The following is a 19,895-nucleotide window of genomic DNA, read 5'->3' as shown; positions in this document are numbered from 1 at the left end:
TTTCTGCTCAAACACATCTGGAAAGTTTATTAACCACAATCGTCCGACTCACACTGGACAGAGCTCACAAATGAACACTTGTAGCTTCAAATCAAAAGGAAAAGAGAAAACACAGGTTTGCACTTTCAGCTGCTGTCACAACAACAGCCAAACTGCGTTTTTCTAGCCACTGGTTCCAGTCTACACGAGCACTGACAGCGTTCCACTCCGATGCTCATCCGCTGTTGGTCCCGATGTTCACGCTGGGTGAACGGAAAAGTCATGCACGATAAAAAGATTTACAGAAAGTAAATGCGCTGCGGACACAGAGGAGCCAGAGGAGGCAGCAAACACGAGAGAAAGCAGGAAACGTCCACGCGTCGGTGCTGGACCAATAAATAATACATTAGAGGATCAGGGACATCCTGCGGGGCGTGTGGGGGGTGTGGAAAAAAAACAACGAAATATTAAATTAAAGGTGCTCAAAAAAACTATTTATAGAAGAAAATCTTTTGTGGCGTTTATCAATGTGGTCCAAAAAGCAAATACAAATCAATGAATTTAATAAGGGGGGGGGGGGGTTGCATCTATAGACTTATATCTTAAAAAAATAGATCAGTGATCATTTCTGGATTTGGTCAAAGTCTCTGCGCAAAGAAAAAAATGCCACGGCTGAATCTCAGACGTACAAGATTACAATCAGTAGCTTTATAAAGTGACATCATCATCATCACCATAGCGATGGCTTTGAGACCACACAGCCCGAACGAGCTAAAGATACAGACGGGCTGTTGGGTCGTGGACACGGGCGCGCGCACAGGAAGAGAAATCACTCAAAAGAACACGTGACGATCAGGGCGCGCAATAAAAGCAGGAGCTGGCGCGTCGCACCTCACGGCGGTCCGGGTTTGATTGTGTACCGCGACATCTCTGCTGCGAGGTGCGACTAACTCGACCTGCTCACTGCCGGACACAAATTTAGATTCTCGCGGTTTTGGATAAACGAGGTGAAGAAAAAAGAAAACGCGTGATTATCGATCCAAACAAACTTTAAAAGAACACATAAAAGTTTTTTTGTTGGTTTTTACCCCAATTCAAGCACATCAATAAAAATCTCTCTAAATACATAAATTAACATTCAAATGTGAATTAACACTTCAAGCAGTAGCGTAATCAAACTGACGTGGGAGGAAGGACGTGTGCAGCGTCACCGTCGGCTGGCAAACACCGTAGCAGCATAGGTCTGAGCCCCGTTTGTTGATTATCTACAAAATCTAAAAACAGCCTCTCAGCTTCCTGCGAGGACAAAGCTCATCTGTGAAATCTGAAGGGGACGAAGACGTTTTATACTCAAGTTAGGGGACAGAAATGATACAAATACTTAAAATCGGAGCTTTTTCTTTTCCCCTGAAGAGATTTCTGTAGAATGTCTCTGCTGCTGGTGTCACAAAGCGTAGTATACATTTTATTAATCAAATACTGGAAATGTTCTATTAGAAAAATAGTTTGAATGTGTGCTTTTTCTCCTCTGAGTGAACATTTTGTGACAGTCTGTGCCACACAACAGCATTATTTGGTAAATCATCGGGGTTTGGGGGAAGCACAGAACGCGGTCCATCTACGAGCGAACCTTCTGTGAGATAAGGCAGGAAACCATGGCAACAATCCTTTGATTTTTTTTTTTTTTTTTTTTAATGTGATGTTATGGGAGCTGTTTGTGAGGACTTGTCAATTTGTCGTGAGCACTCACAGTGTATTAGGCAGGGTTATATAGGTACAGTTTGGGAGGATGGTTCTTAAAAAGATAGCAGGCCCTGAGGAGTATCCAGATTGCTGTTTATTTCCCACTTCCTGTTTCCTTTCAAGAATTCAGAGCTGCTGAGTCTGCTGGAGGCAGGTTGGCAGCATAGACTGTATATAAAAAGATGCATGTAGCGTGCAGGTGTTAAAGTAAAGCCGCTGCAGAAGCGACTTAAACCTGGCACAACAGGGGCGGCAGATTAAAATCCTGATGAATTTATGTTCTCAGTAGTTTTATGTCAGTGCAAAAGGCACCATATGGGCTAAAACAAAACAGCATACTATACATGAGGGCGGGTCCAGTTCACGATTGACAAATCATCAGTGAATGAGCGCGTGTATTCTGGTTTCCCCCACTCTGCTCAATTTTTAAAGTTAAAAACAAAGCTGAAAACGCTAACGCCGAGGCTTCAAAACTGAATTTCACACAGTAACCTGGCTACGTCCCTCTTTTATATACAGTCTATGGCTTGTAGATTGTTTCAGCCAATGGGTGTCTTGGTCCTCTCGGTCAGTTTTGGGGCTTTTCTGAGAGGATGATGCAGATTTCAGTGCAACAAACCACATTGCAGAGCAAGCAGCTAGCTAGAACAACAATATAGCTACCACCAACGTTTGCAGTAAAACTACCAGAAAGGTACATTAGATTATACGAGTACAAGAGGTCTTACAATCCTACTTAAAATACTCAGCACCGGCTTGCGTCGCTAGACACGTCACTCACTGATAATCACCACAACACTAACAGACGTCCATCACTTCAGCACTGTGATGCAGACTGAGCTTCCAGTTCTCAGTAACACACAGACACAAGTTGTGACATACTGAGATGATTACCTGCAGCGGGTGTGCATTTTCTGAGACCATTTAAGTCGTAAATCGCGTTGACGGCATATTTCGGAGCTTCGGTCATCCTCGAAAAGATCTATTGAGACATTCAGACCCAAAGGGACTCATCTGCTTTGGCGCAAATGGGCGATAGTTCCTAAATCTTACGACACGGTTCAACAAATCAAAGAATTTTGAAGCCGGTTTGGTTTTTTCCCCTCTTCTTTCAAAGTCTTCCACGAGTCCCGGAGAAAGCAAACACTTCTGGCAAGAATAGAGTTTGGACGAACTTCCTGTCAAAGGCTGTGACTCTAAAGACAGAGAGACCTCCCCAGTGAAGTGGCATTAACTCTGGAAAAGGTCACGTGAGAAAACCAGCCACCAATATTTGTATGAAAATACCAAATCAGAGTACCAGAGTTCATGTTCCCTGAACCTAAACCTTTCTTTTTGTAACCCTGGGTTTTGCTGAGGTCGTCCTGTCGCCCGTTCCCTTACGTGCTGCGATAGGTCTTGATAATGTCTTTAATCTGCCTCCTGCAGATGGGGCAGCAGGCGTTGGACATCTTCTTGAGTTTGAGGCCGCAGGTGTAGCACAAGCACATGTGCCCACAGGCGTAGATGACCGTGTCCACGGTGTTCTCGTAGCAGATGGAGCACTCGTCGGACCACGGCCCGCGGCCGGACGGGAACGTGGGGGACTTGGGGAGGCTGGCCGGAGAATTCGGAGTTGTTCCTGTTGCAAAGACACAAAGACGATGCTAAACAGGTGTTCGATACCCCAATGCATCAAATAACCTGATGTCATACAGGGAAACTACACTGTGTGTTTATACACAATCACAGCATGTCTTTTATCTCATCTTCATCCCCTCGAGCAACCGGTCGCAGCAGATGGCCCCGCCCCTCCCCGAGCCTGGTTCTGTCTCAGTTTTCCTACCTTCCTACTGGCGCCAAAGCAATTACTCACAGGCGGTCGTATGATTGTTGGCTCACAATATGAACCTATAATCGAACTGAATTAATGGGCAGATCCACACGGGGTGAAACAGAGAAGCTGCTGGTTATGTTGGGATTAGCAGCTAGAGATGCGCGGCTGTTGAAGCCTACGATGAACTTTGCAGTTCTGTCTTTATGCCAGACTCATTCACTGCTGTGTGCTGGCTTTACTTTAGTTAGTGCTTTAACCTCCTGGCTTTTGACCTTAACTTCCAAAAAGTTCGCTTTTCTTGCTGAAGAAAAGAACATTTGCTGAATTTTGGTTGATCTAAGATTTATGGATCACAGAGGCTAAATTGCTGTCTCAAAATCCTCCCCAGTGGTGTGCCAGTCATCACTTCCTAAAGATGCTCTACATAAAAATCTTTGCAGCTTCTGACTTTGAGTATGAAGCTAAAAGATTTTTAAAAACGACCCCCCCGTGGGTACAGGAACACATTGCATCTGTCCCATTTACATAAACGGAGTTACGTGACATAAGAACACGTGCCGAAAACATTTGCCTACTTCCAGCTGCAGCAGCAGAACCATGAAGTGCTGGCCATTGTTCCAAACTACTGCAGGATGACATCTGCTCACTACCCTATAATGGCTTCCCCAGAGTCCCCTGAGGGGTGATTGATTGTCTACTTCTACAGTTGCAGTTTCCTGTCTGGGTATACGTACCCCCTGCTGAGCTGCAGTAAGCGGCTGAGCACAGACCTCCGTTCAGGACCGGATCAGAGATGCCACTTCCCAGGGCGCTGGGGGTGTGCGGAGAGGAGGAGGGCGAGTTGGGATTCGACGTGGCCCGCGGATCCCCGAGATGCGTGGAGCCTGGTCGGAGAAAATACAGCCAGGGTGTTGGATGAGTGAATTTAGCAGCCAGTTACAGCAAAAACAGTAGAATTTGTCTTTTCAACACGATGCTGCTGTCTGTCGTGATCATCAGACGACAGAGTGACACCAGCAGTGATGTAAACACAGGAAGAAAAAGCAGCCCAGACGTCAGAAAGACTGGATTAGTACACTGCACATCAAATAACTCAAAACAAAAGCAGATTTTTGCACCTGAGATAAAAGAAACAAAGACACTACATCAAATTATCTTCTCATGCACGACTGCGCTTCATTTCTACCTTTCTGTGTTTTGCTTTTGTTTCATCTTCATCTACAGGAGTACAGACAATGAGAGCAGGATGAGCTTCTTTCCCACTAAACAGGCAGCGCTCGAACGCACAGAGAGACGACTCCAATTTGCATTTTAAAAGTACAAACATATTCAACATCGGAGAAAAGAGACGCTCCGTCGTTTCCTCTTGAGAAAAGGAGTTTTGAAAAAATAGTAGGCATCTTCCTGTATCTGCATCCTGGCTGAAGGAAACAAGTGGAAGTTCCTAGTGCAAGGTTAGGGAACACATTTCGGAATGCCGGTGACTCACGGATGGACAGATGAGGTGCAGGTGTGCTTGAAGCTGTGCTACATGTTCCAGTAAAATCTGTGTGGAATGACTCTTACATCCACAGAAAACCACTTCCAGACACCGGCCCGTCTCTTTAAACGGATTTTAGCTCCTCATTTTGGCTCTTTAGACGTTACTTTCATTCAAAAAAAAGAGCACAGGTGATGTTGGCAGCTAGCTAAGGAGACCAGACTCCAGCCTCTTAGCCACAGCAGCCTGATGGTCTGATCGTTATTTTACTCTGCAGTAAATTCAGTGCATTCATAAATATTCACAGCACTTCACTCTTTCCACGTTACTGCATTTTTCCAAAATTACAGCCTCAGGTGAGTACGATGCTACGAGCTAGGCTAACCAATTTTGGGGCGGCTTCATTGTAGAACCTCTCAGCTCCATCAGGTTGGATGTTGAGCATCTCTGCGCAGCTGTTTTCAGATCCCTGCACAGATATTCAGTCGGGTACAAGTCTGGGCAAATTAAAGGTTGTTCATCAGGGTCGTTGTCGTGTTGGAACCTTTGCCCTGGTCTGAGGTCCGGAGTACCCTGAAGCAGGTTATCATCAAGGGTGTCTCTGCATTCATCTTTCCTTTGCGCCCGACTGCTGTCCCAGCTACTGAGAAACATCCCCACAGCATGATGCTGCCACCGCCATGCTTCACTTTAGGGACGGCATTGGCCTGGTCATAAGCGGTGCTTAGTTTCCTGATGCTTGGCATTCAGGATAAAGAGTTCAATCTTTATTTCATCAGACTGGAGGATTTTGTTTCTCATGGTGTGAGAGTCCTTCAGGGCAAACAGGCAACTAAATATAGAACATGTGAAGCTGTGAATATCCTGAAAACGGACCAAAGTTCGGAATGATTCATCCGCAACTCAAGGTTCGTCATTAATATGTTGCTGTATGGTTTGCATTACTTTCTTGATCCTGAGCTCAACGTCCAAACTGAGATCTGAGTCGACCTGATTCCTTTCCGAGTGCACTGGGAGTTTTTTAAAAACTTAAACTAATAAAAAGCTGGAGAGACCTGAGAACGACCACTGAAACGCTTTTGGGGTCTTTGGGCATCTGTTCAAAAACAACAAGAGATAAAGCACCGCAGCGCTGTTTCCTTGGACAGGAAACAGCGTCATTTGTCTTGGAAGAGAATTCATGTGGGTTCCTTTGTCGTTTAAAATAACTAATAGTGCAGCGTCACAAGAAATGCAATGACACTAAAGAGTGCAAATTATGATGCAAATGAGCGTTCTTGCAGAGCAAGCAAGTAATCGCCCTCAAAGAATTCCCATCAAATGCTTTGCTGCTTCAACGTCAATGCAGATTACTTTAATTACCTCGTCTGAAGCTTACTGTCAGAATATAGCATACTAACAACTGCATCACAAGTCAGCTGCTGTGTGCAAAGATATGTAACGATAGCATTTCAGCACGTCTTTGTTTTAAGCATCACTCCACTGCAGTGAGTCTCAGTGGGGAACGGTTCACGGTGTTCTCCTGGACAGCGGACAGAAAAAAGTGAAACCAGAGTCATCTGTTGTGCCGTCAGCGCTGAGCAAACATCACGATGACAGCCCGCCACTAACGCACGTCCCAGCGGGCATCGCTCTGCTGCCATCTGCACCGGCGGCCTGATCAATCCAACCGATGCCCCGACACGCCGCCACACGCAGACCTACTTCACTTTGGAGCCAGTCCAATCATCAGAATGTCGCCCCCCCAACAACCAGCTGCTTATGTACAATCATTTTAGCATATTTAATGAAGCTATGCTAAATTTAACCTTCATAGCAAGAATATTTTACGAGCTACAAGAAAAGCTTTTTAGCTCAAATATCATGAGATGTGTCATCCTGAAACCCAGTGTTTGATATGTTTGATCGTTCTCTGATAATCAAGCGTTTTCTGACGTGCAGCTGGTCCAAACTAGCTGTAGCATATGAACCGTCTCATTTCCACACCACACCCGTCTTGCAGCCGTGGTTCCTTCTGCATCAGGTAGAAGGAATGACTGTGCTGCACGTGTCTGCAGGACGATCTGTCTGAGGTGACGTTGGCAGGGTTGGGTTTACACAAGGACTCTCTTCTGTTTGCATAGCAGCCGCTGCCCCGGTGCTCCTGTGCCCTGTGGAATTTGCATGAGTGTTTTTGCACTGTATGTACAGTGCATAACACGCTGTAGCAGACCATATTTAGCAGCTTGAGTGAACACATTTGTTTCTAAGGGGAGGCCTCGGGCAGTGGTCACACTCCTTATCTTAGCAGAATGCTCGATTCGTGTACAGGATCAACACAAAAGCTGCACAAGACATTGTGCAGATTCCTCCTTCACTTCTCTGGGACCAAAAACTGCAGTTCCTAAATTTTGCCACTTGAGGCTCTAGCAGTGAGTTAAACTATCCAACTCTGCAGCAGAAATAAACACATTTACAGCCTGAGACACTCGTCCACTCCTTATTTTTTTGTTAAATGACAAATGTATTGAGTGTAGGGAGCGGTGGACAGCCCGATTACCTGCAGAGAGCATGTGCCACCAGATGGAGGCCGTGTTCAAAGTATGCGGTACAGCTGATCTGAGCCTCTGCTAGAAACCAAGAGCTGAAAACAGTGAAAGTGTCCCCTGCAGCCACCTGCAGAGCTCTCCGTAGCGTATTTATTGAGATTCTTTAGTGCTTCTTCTGTTCCTGGTGAACTTTGTTTGTCACTACGTTGTCCAGCCGTTTCACCTGTGTGTATTCGAGCTACCCACTATCAGATATTTGGAGGTTTGCACAGGATGTTTGCATAGATTGAAAACCGCTCTGTGCAGGCTAATACGCATGCAAACACAACCATGGTACCATAAAACAAGCGTTAGGAGCCTGACTGTTACGGCACGTTAGCATGGGTGGATGTTGCTGAGCCTATTCAGCGCCGTCTGAGTCACTTCTATTCTTTAAAAAAAAAAAACAATTGGTGACAGCCCAGTGCCAAACTGGGTGACCTCAAGGTAGCAACATTCATCTGTCTTTAGTCAGTGAGACAAATCTTTATTAAAGGCTTCTTCTAATGTTTAAAAATGCAGGTCAAGCCTTCCTGCTGCTTCATGGGCTGTTATACAGGCTTCATCTGAGCTGTTTATGGTGGTTATACTCGGTCCAACATGGGGGAGAAGGTTATGCATGTTATGATGAAAATCATTTCAAGAAGCATGAGACGTGCACACACGCAGCCGGGCGCTGTTTGACCTTCACATGAACATCCTCTGTGACCAGACCTCAGAATCAAACCCTCACGCAGCGTGAGGGTTTGATTGCCGCTCGGCCTACGAGGTGCTCCTGCACTCGTCACGTTCCACCCTTCATCAGATTATTTGAGCCTGATCACCCTGCGGCATGAGCGGTTCCTCCGCGGGGCCGAATCCTCCCTCTCTCCCTGTTAATCCCTCTGGCAGGCGGGCAACTCCCACCCAGGGTAGCTGAGGCAGGATCTGCGGTGCCCAGCCCTGATCCTGCATGCTCGCCGATAGATTAAAGCGTCCGGCGCGAACAGCTGTGAGAGGCGGGGCGGCTTTCTGTGGCCACGTCTCTGCTGTAGTCTACATCCAATCAATCAACTGTCCGTCTTTAGCTCATATCGGAGCATCTGTGGACAGATCCTCTCGCTGTCAAAGCACGGGAGGCACGCAGGGCGTGCGAGGGGAGGGATGAGGCCTGCAGAGGAGGGCGAAGGTTTAGGGCTTAAGTTCCCTCTGAAGGGAGGGAAGGAGTTAAACTCTGCAGGCATGTTTATAGACAGAAAAAAAGCAATCAAGAGAAAGAGCGGAACAGAGAGAAACAGTTTACACGAACGTTTCCTCTGCTAAAGCACTTCAAAATGGGTGGGCCTTCATTTAATTGCAGAGAAGCTCTTGTTCTGAGCTGCTATCGGGACAAATGCTCACTTAGGCTCGGATGTTTTTTAGTGCGTGTGTTTGGATCAGATGAGAGGAGAGCAGCTCGGTAGATACCAGTTTAAGGTCACGGCTTACCCCGCTGCATGAAATGTTAATAGTCTCTTTCTATCTGTGGAGGAGATATTATCTTAAGAGACAAAGGAGCTATTTTGGAGGGACGACACAGTTGTACATCCCAGAGTTGTTTATCTCCACATCAAGCACAGAGCGGAGTGTGTGAGCACCCATGCATATGTATGAATGCATGTATCTGTGTGCATGATTAGATGCAGGTCTAAAATAAATTTTAGAAAACACTCCAGGTATTAAAAGTGATCATTAGGAGCAGCTTGGTTTGGAGTTTGAATTTCTCTGCAAAAGTTCTGTCAGAGCAGCACGAATGAATAATAAAAACAAAGAACATTAGGAACAAGAGTGAGACGCCGAGGTGTGAAGAACGGCCGCTGCTGTTTTCCAGGAGTGTGAAATAAATCAAATCTTGTTAAAAGTCTGTCCGCCTCCCTCTCATAGCTCCATCTTATCGCTGAAATCTCTGTAAACACAATCTTCAGACTGTCCAGCTGTCAAAATCCAGAGGAGCTGACAGAAATGTTCATCTTTAAGTATGCATGTGCGCTGCATTCTCAGTGAACGTGCTTTACAGGGAGGATTCGAGTCTAACGGGCTGCTTAACCTTTGGCTGATGGGTAATCGTACCTGCAGCCTGAGGAGAGCCTGTCTCCACTGTAGGAAACTCCTCTGCACGATTTCCTTCAAAGAACATTTTTATTTGAAGTCTCTATTTTAATAAAGACACAAACAAATGAGTATTTATCTATAACATAAAGAGCATATCACTCTTTCTGTGTTAGGGTCACACTCTGCCCACTTTAAAAAGTGAGGAGAAGAAGCGACGATGAGGAAACCAAAAACAGAAAGATCTGAAAGTCAGGGAAGGAGCAGCTGGGCCGACAGAAGATGAGAAGAGGAGGAGAAGGGGAGCGTGGCAGCTGCGAGGATGTGGGCGGTGAGACGCTTCAGTTGAGCGCGAGCGCGTTGACATTTTAATGGAATCTATAATACATGCGAAGTGGGTCACTGGATGGGTGTCCCATTTCCACGCCACGAGGCACAAGGTCCCCTCGCCGCCCGTCTCTCTCTCCAAGTTCAGCTGTCAGCTGCTCAAGTTTTCAGCTCTTTTCTGTGGAAACACACTAATAAGTGATTGGACAGAAAAATACTGAGTATCAAGTCAACCTGCAGATGGTGTGTCTTTGCAAACCCAGACGGTTAAGTAGAGAGTAAAGCACCAACGTGGAAGTCGGCCATCACTCAGTGAACTGCTTTGATTTAGTGTTTAATGTCTCGACAGGTGTTTCTCTCCCTGTCAGCCCTCGATTCAGAGCAAAACCACATTTTTCTCACCGGAAAATGACAAACACAGGGTTTTCAAAATCAGCTGCACGGCTAAATCCTCCAAGTAGTTTTTGCAAAACATGAGGAAACCAGGTAGCATCAGGTTCTGCGTGCAGGTAAAGTTCTCTGAGGTCAACAATGTTAAACGCTAGCATGGATCAAAATAATGTTGAGACTGATTAAGATGAATTTGTGATAACCATTTTCTCGTCCATTAGCTGGAACCGAAACAGCGCCTGACTGCGGGTAATATGTTTTTTCATGACTCCGCACATAAGCGTTCATATCTAATTACATCACAGCTGTGGTCATTAAACAGAACTCGTGTTTATTTCATGAGACGATACTTCAACCGTGAAATAATAATTCGGTCAGATGTTCGTGTTCAGTCAAAACAGGATGAAGATTCTGGAACAATCTGGAAATACTAATGTGGACGTAAATTGTTCTAACACAACAATCATGTTTGTGTGTGCACACATTAGTGTAGGTGGAACACGAGACTCATTTCCTCCCATCAGCCCAACCCTGAGCCTGGTTCTGCCCAAGGTTTCTTCCTGTTAAAAGGGAGTTTTTTTTGTCCCGCTGTCACCAACTGCTTGCTCATGGGGCAGTGGTCTGATTGTGGGGGTTTTCTCTGTCTTTCTATATGGCCTTTACCTTTCAATATAAAAAACTTAGAGGTGACTGTTGCTGTGAATTGGCGCCATATAAATAAAATTGAATTGAATTTGAGCCTGTGAGCCTGACAAAATATACTTAACTTTGTTTTAATTCAGCATTCCAAGATTGTGTCTCAGTGCTGGCACTAGCATGTCAACACTAGCATACTTGTGTAGTGCATAAATTTCAATAGTAAAAAAAAAAATAATAATAATAATTTGCTACCGTACACCATTTAGACACCTATAACGCACTGCATGTGCCCAGACTTGACACTTTGGTTCTCAAAATAGCAAGCTGGAGTGAAGGCACATTATTAAAGATCGCTAGCAGGACTATAAGCAAATGTTTCATCAAGTGGCTCACTGAATCATGCACATTTGCACACATTTACCTTTGGCAGAATTCTGACATAGATTTAGCCATGTCACGAAACGTGTACTAGCTAAACTGCTAGCTAGCAAATGCGCATGATTTAAAAGCCTTGCGGATGACTCAGCCTCTGGTCAACGCATGAGCAGAGGTTGTCATTAAGTGGCTCACTGATTCACGCACATTTGCACAAATATACCTTTGATAGAATAAAGATTTCTGACATAGATTTCGCCATGTCAGGAAACGTAAATGGTAAATGGCCTGTATTTTTATAGCGCTTTACTTAGTCCCTAAGGACCCCAAAGCGCTTTACTCATCCAGTCATCCACCCATTCAGACACACATTCACACACTGGTGATGGCAGCTACATTGTAGCCACAGCCACCCTGGGGCGCACTGACAGAGGCGAGGCTGCCGGACACTGGCGCCACCGGGCCCTCTGACCACCACCAGTAGGCAACGGGTGAAGTGTCTTGCCCAAGGACACAACGACCGAGACTGTCCAAGCTGGGGCTCGAACCGGCAACCTTCCGATTACCAGGGGGCCTCCCAACTCTTGAGTCACGATCGCCCCAGAGCCACGATCGCCCCAGGTGTGCTAGCTAAACTGCTAGCACACCTGGGGCGAGTAGTTTAGCTATGCTAGTAGTTTAGCTAGCTAAACTACTTCTTCTTTAGCTAGCTAAACTACTAGCACACCTAAACTACTAGCTAGCACACGTGCATGATTTAAAATCCTCCAGCATGATTCAACCTCTCCTCAACGCACGAGGAACCGTGAGGAAAAGTGTGCATTCAAGGCGATGAGAATGTCCACTGTGGGCTTCTGTGAACAGCGCCGAATGTACACAGCCTCGTTTCTGAGGAAATTCCACAGAGCACCTTTAAATATCAAGACTGATATGGAAATCTTCTGACAGAGAGAGTCACACACTGATGCACATATACAGTTAAACACGGCGTTCTTCAAACTGTAATGAGAAACTTCTAAAAGCCTCCTGTCGTTAAGGCTAACAGAACTGATTCAGTATTGATTTCAACCTCGGTGTCATTACCCCGTCTGAGCTCTCTCAGCTCACCTCACATATACTCGTGTGCCTGTTTGACTACAGCTGTCGCTTTCACAAAAGGTCCTTTACTTCACGCTTTGTTTGAAGCGACGACTGTTTGATCCCGCCGTCCCAAAGACGAGGAGCCCGCTGGGACACGTCTCTCCCTCTAGCAGGCGTGGTTTGAATTCAGCTTCAACTGAGAGCTAAATTGCTCTCCAGTAAACACAGAGCAATAAATCAGGCCGTTACAACTTTGAGATAAGAGGCATTTCCTAATTCAAAGCAGCTGGAAAGTAAAGATGATTCGCACCTCGGCGGGACTTCCGAGATGGGCCTCGATAAGAAAACGCGCCTTGGACCGCTTTCATTGTTCTGAGCTTCCTGTTTTGATGCGCTGCCAAGGCTTTCCGTTTTCAGTAAACGATTATTGGAAGTCCACACAGACCAACCAGATGGCCTGCGGTGCAGATAGTCGTAGTCAAAATGTAATTTAACAGTAAAATCGGTGACCTCCTGGTGTAATAAGAGCCGATACAAAGGAGACATTTAGATGTGTTTGGAATGAAAAACAAGAACCTAACAGCCAATCAGCTGGAAGGAAAGGGGCTTTCTAGACAGAGCTTCACTGAAGCTCGCTGTGATTCGTATCGACGTAGCTGTCACCGTTACTCTGGGTCAGGCTAACAGAGGGCCACATTAGCGAACATGCAGAACTGAGATTTCAAAGAGGCTTTTGATGATGAGCTGGTTAAAGTGCAGGTTATTCCCCTCTAACTTCTTTTAACCTCGGCTTCCTCTTCCGCTGCTGGTGAAGAAAAGCAGCAGGTATTTATAGATGCTCTTCCTCCACACAAACACCCGTGACACCTCTGAAAGGTCGTAGCTGTTTGGGCTGCCACGCCTCTTAACCGCTGCATTAATAGCAGACGGCGTTCACACGCACACGCACCTGTAGGACAGGCAGTATATGTTTGGCAGGGCAAAGTGAAGTGCACACACTTTCCTGTCATTATCAAACCATAAACAAACCTCCGGTGCCCTGACGCACAGGCGAAGTGTCCGGCCTGCTGAGACCTCACGTCGTCTCGGTCACACCGAAGCCTCTCGTGGCCACTTTTCCACCTTTGCTCGCTCTCTTCCTGTTTTTCGTCTCCTCTGAGAGTCTACTCCTCTCGCTAATCCTATGACTGTGTTTAGACTCTTCCTGCTTTATGGGACGTCTGCTGTAAATATTGTGACAAACAAGAGTAATAGAGCGCTCTTGCTAACTCTTGACCCTCTGGTGAATAAAGAGTCATGACCGTGACTGAGAAGTTGTTTTCCTCAGCCGCCTCACTGTCAGAGCGTTCAACACTTAACACAAATAGATTTGGACCCCAGGGAGGAAGTGGGGAGCCGAGACAAATTAAGATCAATACACTGATCTGTAAGTTCTTGACCTCCGGACACATCGCTGAGCTAAATGGATGGCTATTCTCACCATCAATTACTCTTCCACGGAGAATAGAGCGTGCAGTCAAAGACAAAAGGTGCTCGTTGCTCCACATACAGGAGGCGGAGCACTAGTGACACTTGCAGATATGTCTTAAAATAATAAATCAAAAAATAAAAACTGACCGATTGGCACCAGGGCCACCACTAGGGGGGGACTGTGGGGTGCCTCGCCACATTTGGACATCCTGACGTATAATGGAGGAATAAATCTCGGAGCATTGTAACTTTTTCTTTTGTTGTGTTGCACGTTTGTTGTGTTGCTAAAATCTGGCCCGTTCTCATCTCCTCATTAACAACACTGCCCCCTGTTAAATAATAAAAACTCAAAGAAACTCCAAAGAGAACATGGTGAGATCATTAGGAGTGTACACGTCCTAAATATCTGAGTTTCGTATCAAAGCTCTTGATGCTGCGTTCACAATATATTAGCTTCGTTTTAAAGCGTTCTGCTACGAGCGCCAGTAAGAAAATGAAATCCAGAGCAGAAAATCCACAGTTAAAGTACCAACAATCAGCCGAACCTCTCATTTGGCAGAGGAAACGCAGACAGGAGCTTCCATATATTTGACTGATTCCTACATCGAAGGTTGATTCGTGTTCAGTGTTCGACTGCTCTGCTGGCAGCACACCTTTCACCGATGTTGTGCTACTGTGGTTCTGAACGCAGGCCAGAGTTTAAAGGTGCACGCTGTTGTTTTTTGGGACAGGTGATCAGTGAGATTACCTGTTAGTGCTCTGTGACGTAGTTTCTTACGGACTCTGTTTCCTGTCACAGCAAACACGTATGTTCACACGTCAGAGGGTCTGAAAAAAACAAAAGGACCAGCAAACAGACACTTGGTCACCTTTTTCAGATGCAGGGACCAGTGTTGTGAAGCAGTCCTTATGCAAGACCTGAACTGAGGAGCCTTTCTAAGAGTTCTGGACCCTCTTAAATACTTTCTGAGAATATTATTTGTCTTGATGTTCATTTGCTGGGTGGCAACCCAAAGGTGGGGAAGCAGCAGCAGCTACAAACGCGATTGAAGACGTGAGGTGGGCTTCAGTACAAAGCAACTCACAGATGTGCTGCAAATGTAGGCAGCTGAAGTCTCGCTAACTGGATGTGTAGAAGGATAATCAGCTGAGCCATCAGCTGATGTGGGACCATGGCTGAGCTTGATTTCTCACCTGAACAAATGCTATGTTCAATGAAACCAGGACAAGGACTGACAGCAAACCTGTGTGATAAATAATTCAGCTTTACTTTGATCAGGAGAGGGTGGAGACAACATCTGGGGAACAACACTCGGAAAACAGCCCGAGGCGCTCAAACCTGGGCCTCTGCCTCTTTTAGTGAAAGTGGTCACAAGCCGGGTGGCAACTAAAGGCTCCCAGTTCAGCATCACCGTCTTAGAGCTGTTCAGTCCTTTGGAGAAGTCCAATAATATCTGTTATAATGGAGCAGTTTGTTCCTCTGATGTGTAACTTTCATTTGCTTTACATTATAAGATAAAGACCTACAATCACACAAAATGCCAGGGGCCTAAAAGTAGTTTAACCTTTGTTATTATGGTAACCTACCCAGAATCCTCAGCTGTGTCACTGCACCATGCAAGCCGAAGAACATCCACAGCGGGCGGGAGTTGTCCACGCACACCTGCATGCCCACGTTGGCGCCGTTGTGGCTGAGGATGACCTCCCCCTCCTGGTTGACCAAGAAGCCCAGGATGTCACTGCTCTGTAGAGGCGTCGGCACACGGCACACCGCCCAGAACTCCTTCCTGTCCACCAGGGCTTCGGGATTGTAGGGTAAGTCGCTGGGGCGCAGCACCGCCGGGTCGCAGGACGTCACACCGTAAGACAGAGAGCCCGAGCGCGCCGGGCTCGACTTGGTGACTTTGATGAACACGGTCTCGCCGATGCGCAGTGGCCGGTTCGTGAAGACCAGCGTGCGCTCTTCGCGCGCGTGCTCGGATCGCGCCACTGTCTGCTCGTCCAGCGTCTTAATGTGGGCGCCGCGCAGCTGGTGGAAGTGGAGGTCGCTCTCCAGGGTGGACGGCAGGAGGGAGGACTGCTGGGAGTTGAGGGAGTTCTGCGGGATGGGGCAGCTGGAGGAGGAGGAGGTGGAGGCCAGGTGGAGGGTGTGGCGGTGGGAGCGGCTGTGGGCTGGGCCGCCGTCCTCCTGCTGCAGGTTGAGGTCGCACAGGCTGACGGACAGGCGCGAGTCGTCCGCTTCACGCCGCAGAGAGGAGGAGCGCACCGTGGTGAAGGAGCGTGGACGCAGGCAGTCTGCAGGAACAATCTCGCTGTCTGGAAGAGGAGGAGGAGAGGACAGCGGTTTAAATCAGCACTGCTGTGTTTTGCTCTGATTAGCAATTTTCCTAAAGCCTGCGGGAATGAAGTTTGCAGCTCACCAAGGCTGAACAGCACTAAGAGAAGGGCTGAATCTGCAGCTGGTCTGACAACATGATAACGATAATAAAAGAGCAATTTCATTTCACTAGCATGAGCTGCATGCAGCGCAAGGTAGGGGTGATTACTCGATGCTGAGGCAGAGTGTCGGGAAGTGTGTTTAAAGGAATTAAAGACAGTAGTGGGTTGCTGCTGCATCTGCACAGGTGTACAATGCTGCACAGTGTCAGAGAGCAAGGAGGCTGTGTGTGTGTGTGTGGTGTGTGTGTGTGTGTGTGTGTGTGTTGTGTTTGTGTGTGTGTGTGTGTGTGCGGTGCGTGCATGTTTACATATCTATGTGGGGACCAAAATCCCCCCCAAAATTATTAAGGCTCAAAATGTGGTTTTCTTGTCAGGGTTATGGTTATGGTTAGGGCAAGCATTATGTCAATGAGATGTCCTCACTAAGATATGAAAACAAGTGTGTGTGTGTGTTGGGGTGTGTGCTGGCTGCATTCCTTGCACTCCATAGTACAGTATCACTCCACAGACATCTATTAATATATACCAATACATGTCTTTAATAGCAGTGTAGTGGCCACATACAGACAAACGCACACCTCTGATAAACTCTCAGGTTGCTTCCCATCCTATGCGCTGACTCAGCTGCTTAAAATAACATCCTTAATGTGCCCTCCCACCTCGCCCCTCCTGGCCTGGTGGTAGGGGTAAAATTAGCCCAACACGCTGACAGCGCCCAGCTCCTCAAGCTTGGGTTTGTGTGAGATGTATTTGCAGAGCTGAACGCCAAACGAGACCAAGACGAAAAAAAAGAAAATGACCTCCTGTTCCTCTTAGATGATACTGAGAGACCCTCCTCAGTCAAAACAAGAGGCACTTATTAAAACAGTGGGCTGGGGAGGTGCAGGAGGTCCATGGATGAGAAACAGCCACCGACGGTCTCTGGAGAGTCTCGAGTCCTGGTCAGCTCTATCTATCCAGGACCTGAGAGCTCTGACTTCAGATAAACCTCTTAGCCCTAATTACCAGGGCCGCAGGACGGGCTGCTAACTGTGAGCTGCAGCGGGGAAACCAGAACAGCCAAGCTTCTTATGATCCCACAGCTGACAGGGACACAAGCCAAAAAGGAGACAGAGTCAGGACAGTCCCATTGACAGGGCCGCCCGAAGCAGGAAGCCTCCATCATCAGGACCGAGTAAATTTGAGATTAGCTTCAAATTGTGGAATTAATTTAACTGTTTGAATCAGGTTTCAGATTTACAACTGTTCATACAGAAGCGTAACACCGGCAGTTAAAAGCAGTCTAAGGTACCGTGACATACATCACACAGAACTAGGGATGAGACTCAACGTGCTGTCAAGGATAGAAACGGTGTCTTTATGTCCTTTACGTCCTACAGCAGACTCAGTGTGAAAGTGCCAGCACAAAACCTCTCTTTCAGTCTCAAAGCTGGTCTCATCCTTGTCCTCCACTTTACTGGAATTTTGTCCCAATAAAAATGGAAACTGGATGTAAACAAGTCTAAAAAGCAGATCTATCCTTCAGGTTGATCAGGCCCAGTGTACATGGAAGATGGACATCACCAGTTGGTTTGTCCAACTGGAAACTGGAGCATTGAGGTTACCCTCCAAAGTCTCGCTCCATTTGAAGGTCTATTTCATTCTAAATGTTAAAAACACTGAGAGAAGAGATCAGAAAAGTGTTTAATGAGGTCATGAATGAAGTAAGAGATCATTTTTGTGCCTCCACACCCAGAAAACCTGCCCTCTGCTGACAGGGTGAAACCATCGCATTGTCTCCACTGTTCGGGCTGCGCGCCTCTGTTTCATACAGCCGATGCTGCTGGAGTAAACCGACTCATCCCCATCAGTCACTGACCTTTAAACTCTACTGCTGCTGGCACAGATGAGATTTTCAGATCAGTTTTCAGGTCAGCGACCAAGATTCAGGCGACTGGATCACGGCATCATTGCATACTCTGGATATTGTTCAAATAAAAAGGTGGAAGCAGAATTCGTCCGTCTTCTACCTCCTTTGACTTTCATTTGAATCTGTTGTTTTGGATAATCACTGACACATTTCAGAGTTTTCCTCATTCCCTGATCCAAGCTCCACCGTCACACCTTAATAAAACGATCACCTAAGAGGATATCTCACTCATCTACAGAGACGCTGACTGGCATCAAATACCAGTCTGTGATATGTTGGAGTGAAGTGGAGATGACAGCAGTCTGCTCGGCGCTCCATCCTCTGAGAGTTACACGTCTGATTTTCTGCATCATCGCTGAAATGCCGTCTGATGAGATCGTGCGCCGTAAAGCCGAGACCGTCGTGTCAGTCGTCGATTAAAGCTAGCTGCTAACTCAGACCGTGATGCCCTGTGATTAATGTTTAATGGGACTAAGGCCTTGTAATCGTGCTAATTGATTTCTCAGCGAGGGATAAAATGGAGAGGACAGTGCCTTTGGTGCACAGGGCGACTCCCAAAGACTGCTAATCAACCATTAAACACCTCTGCTCAGAAGCGTGCAGCAGTTTCCCCAGAGTCCCCGAGGCTAGCTGTAGATGACTAGCTTGAATTTCATCTACTTTCTCAGCTATCCCACACTGATGGACTCTCAGCCTCCATGAAAACCAGGGCTTAGAGGAGATTCTGTGCAAATGAACGGCCTGACGACGTATGGATGTTGGGTTTTAATTGAACAGCTCAATCAGCCACGTAGTCCATTTCTGGATTTTATGCAGTTTCCTTGGAGCTTCATTTGCTGAAGGGAGACCTTTAATGAAGCAAAGACTCCTTGATGAAGCCTTACATTTTACTCACTGATGATGAGGGAAAGCCTCTCCTTTTAGGCATGCCGCCCGGTCGCTCTGACTCAGTGGATGTGAATGACATCACCAAACCAAATTGCGTGCCTCTTGCAGTTATCTGCTGCCCATCACTCTGTTGCAAATTGGATTACGATGGGACAGACTTTGTTGCAAGACTTCCGGGACTGGAGCTGATGATGGCATGCCTCGAGGGAGGATAACAGCGAGAGGAGCAAAGCCGGCAAAGGAGGGGGTGGTGCTGCCTGTGACGGTGCTGGATTTGTGTAGAAAGGAATTGATGGAGGCTTCCAAAGAGCCGCACATCATCTCCCTCTCTCGCACCTTCAGTGTCGCGCTGATGCAAATGCAGAATGTGTGAACATTAACCCATATACACGGGAAATTGATTTCTCTAAAAACTCATCTTTTATCAGCTTTTCCCCTGTGAAGCTCCTCTCAAGGTTTATGTTCCCTTTTACGTCTCACTCTCTTCTCCTTCCTCCCTCACTTTTCAAAGAGCAGTCATTTCAAACTCATGCCAGATTGGGCACAGTGTATTCTTCTCTCTGCTTTTTTATTCATCAAAGGCCGGAGAGACGGAGCAACGCCGTACCGCATGTGCTCCTAATGCTCGTTGTTAGCTTGGGAGGACAGAGAGAGCTCTGAAAGGACTGCAGAACATTTACTGTGTGTGTGTGTGTGTGTGTGTGTGTGTGTGTGTGTGTGTGTGTG

At 46.7% G+C, this 19,895-nt stretch overlaps 1 protein-coding gene across 3 annotated transcripts in view; it reads right to left on the bottom strand.

The window, feature by feature from the left end:
• The window catches only part of neurl1aa (neuralized E3 ubiquitin protein ligase 1Aa), a 68,694-nt gene continuing 48,799 nt past the window's right edge, over positions 1-19,895 (bottom strand). For all 3 annotated transcript variants that reach the window (XM_005919302.3, XM_005919303.3, XM_042219617.1), the window contains exons 4-6: positions 15,521-16,249; positions 4,273-4,422; positions 1-3,343 (exon numbers count right to left, since the gene is read on the bottom strand). In XM_005919302.3, the coding sequence (XP_005919364.1) occupies positions 3,102-3,343; positions 4,273-4,422; positions 15,521-16,249 (1,121 nt within the window). In that variant the 3' untranslated portion in view covers positions 1-3,101. The remainder of the gene's footprint in view (positions 3,344-4,272; positions 4,423-15,520; positions 16,250-19,895) is intronic.

The sequence above is a fragment of the Haplochromis burtoni genome, unplaced genomic scaffold, assembly GCF_018398535.1.
Source record: "Haplochromis burtoni strain Fernald_Lab_line unplaced genomic scaffold, NCSU_Asbu1 Contig_35, whole genome shotgun sequence".
Lineage (NCBI taxonomy): Eukaryota > Metazoa > Chordata > Actinopteri > Cichliformes > Cichlidae > Haplochromis > Haplochromis burtoni.
Note: the sequence above shows the minus strand (reverse complement) of the source record. Positions and strands in the feature narration are given on the sequence as shown.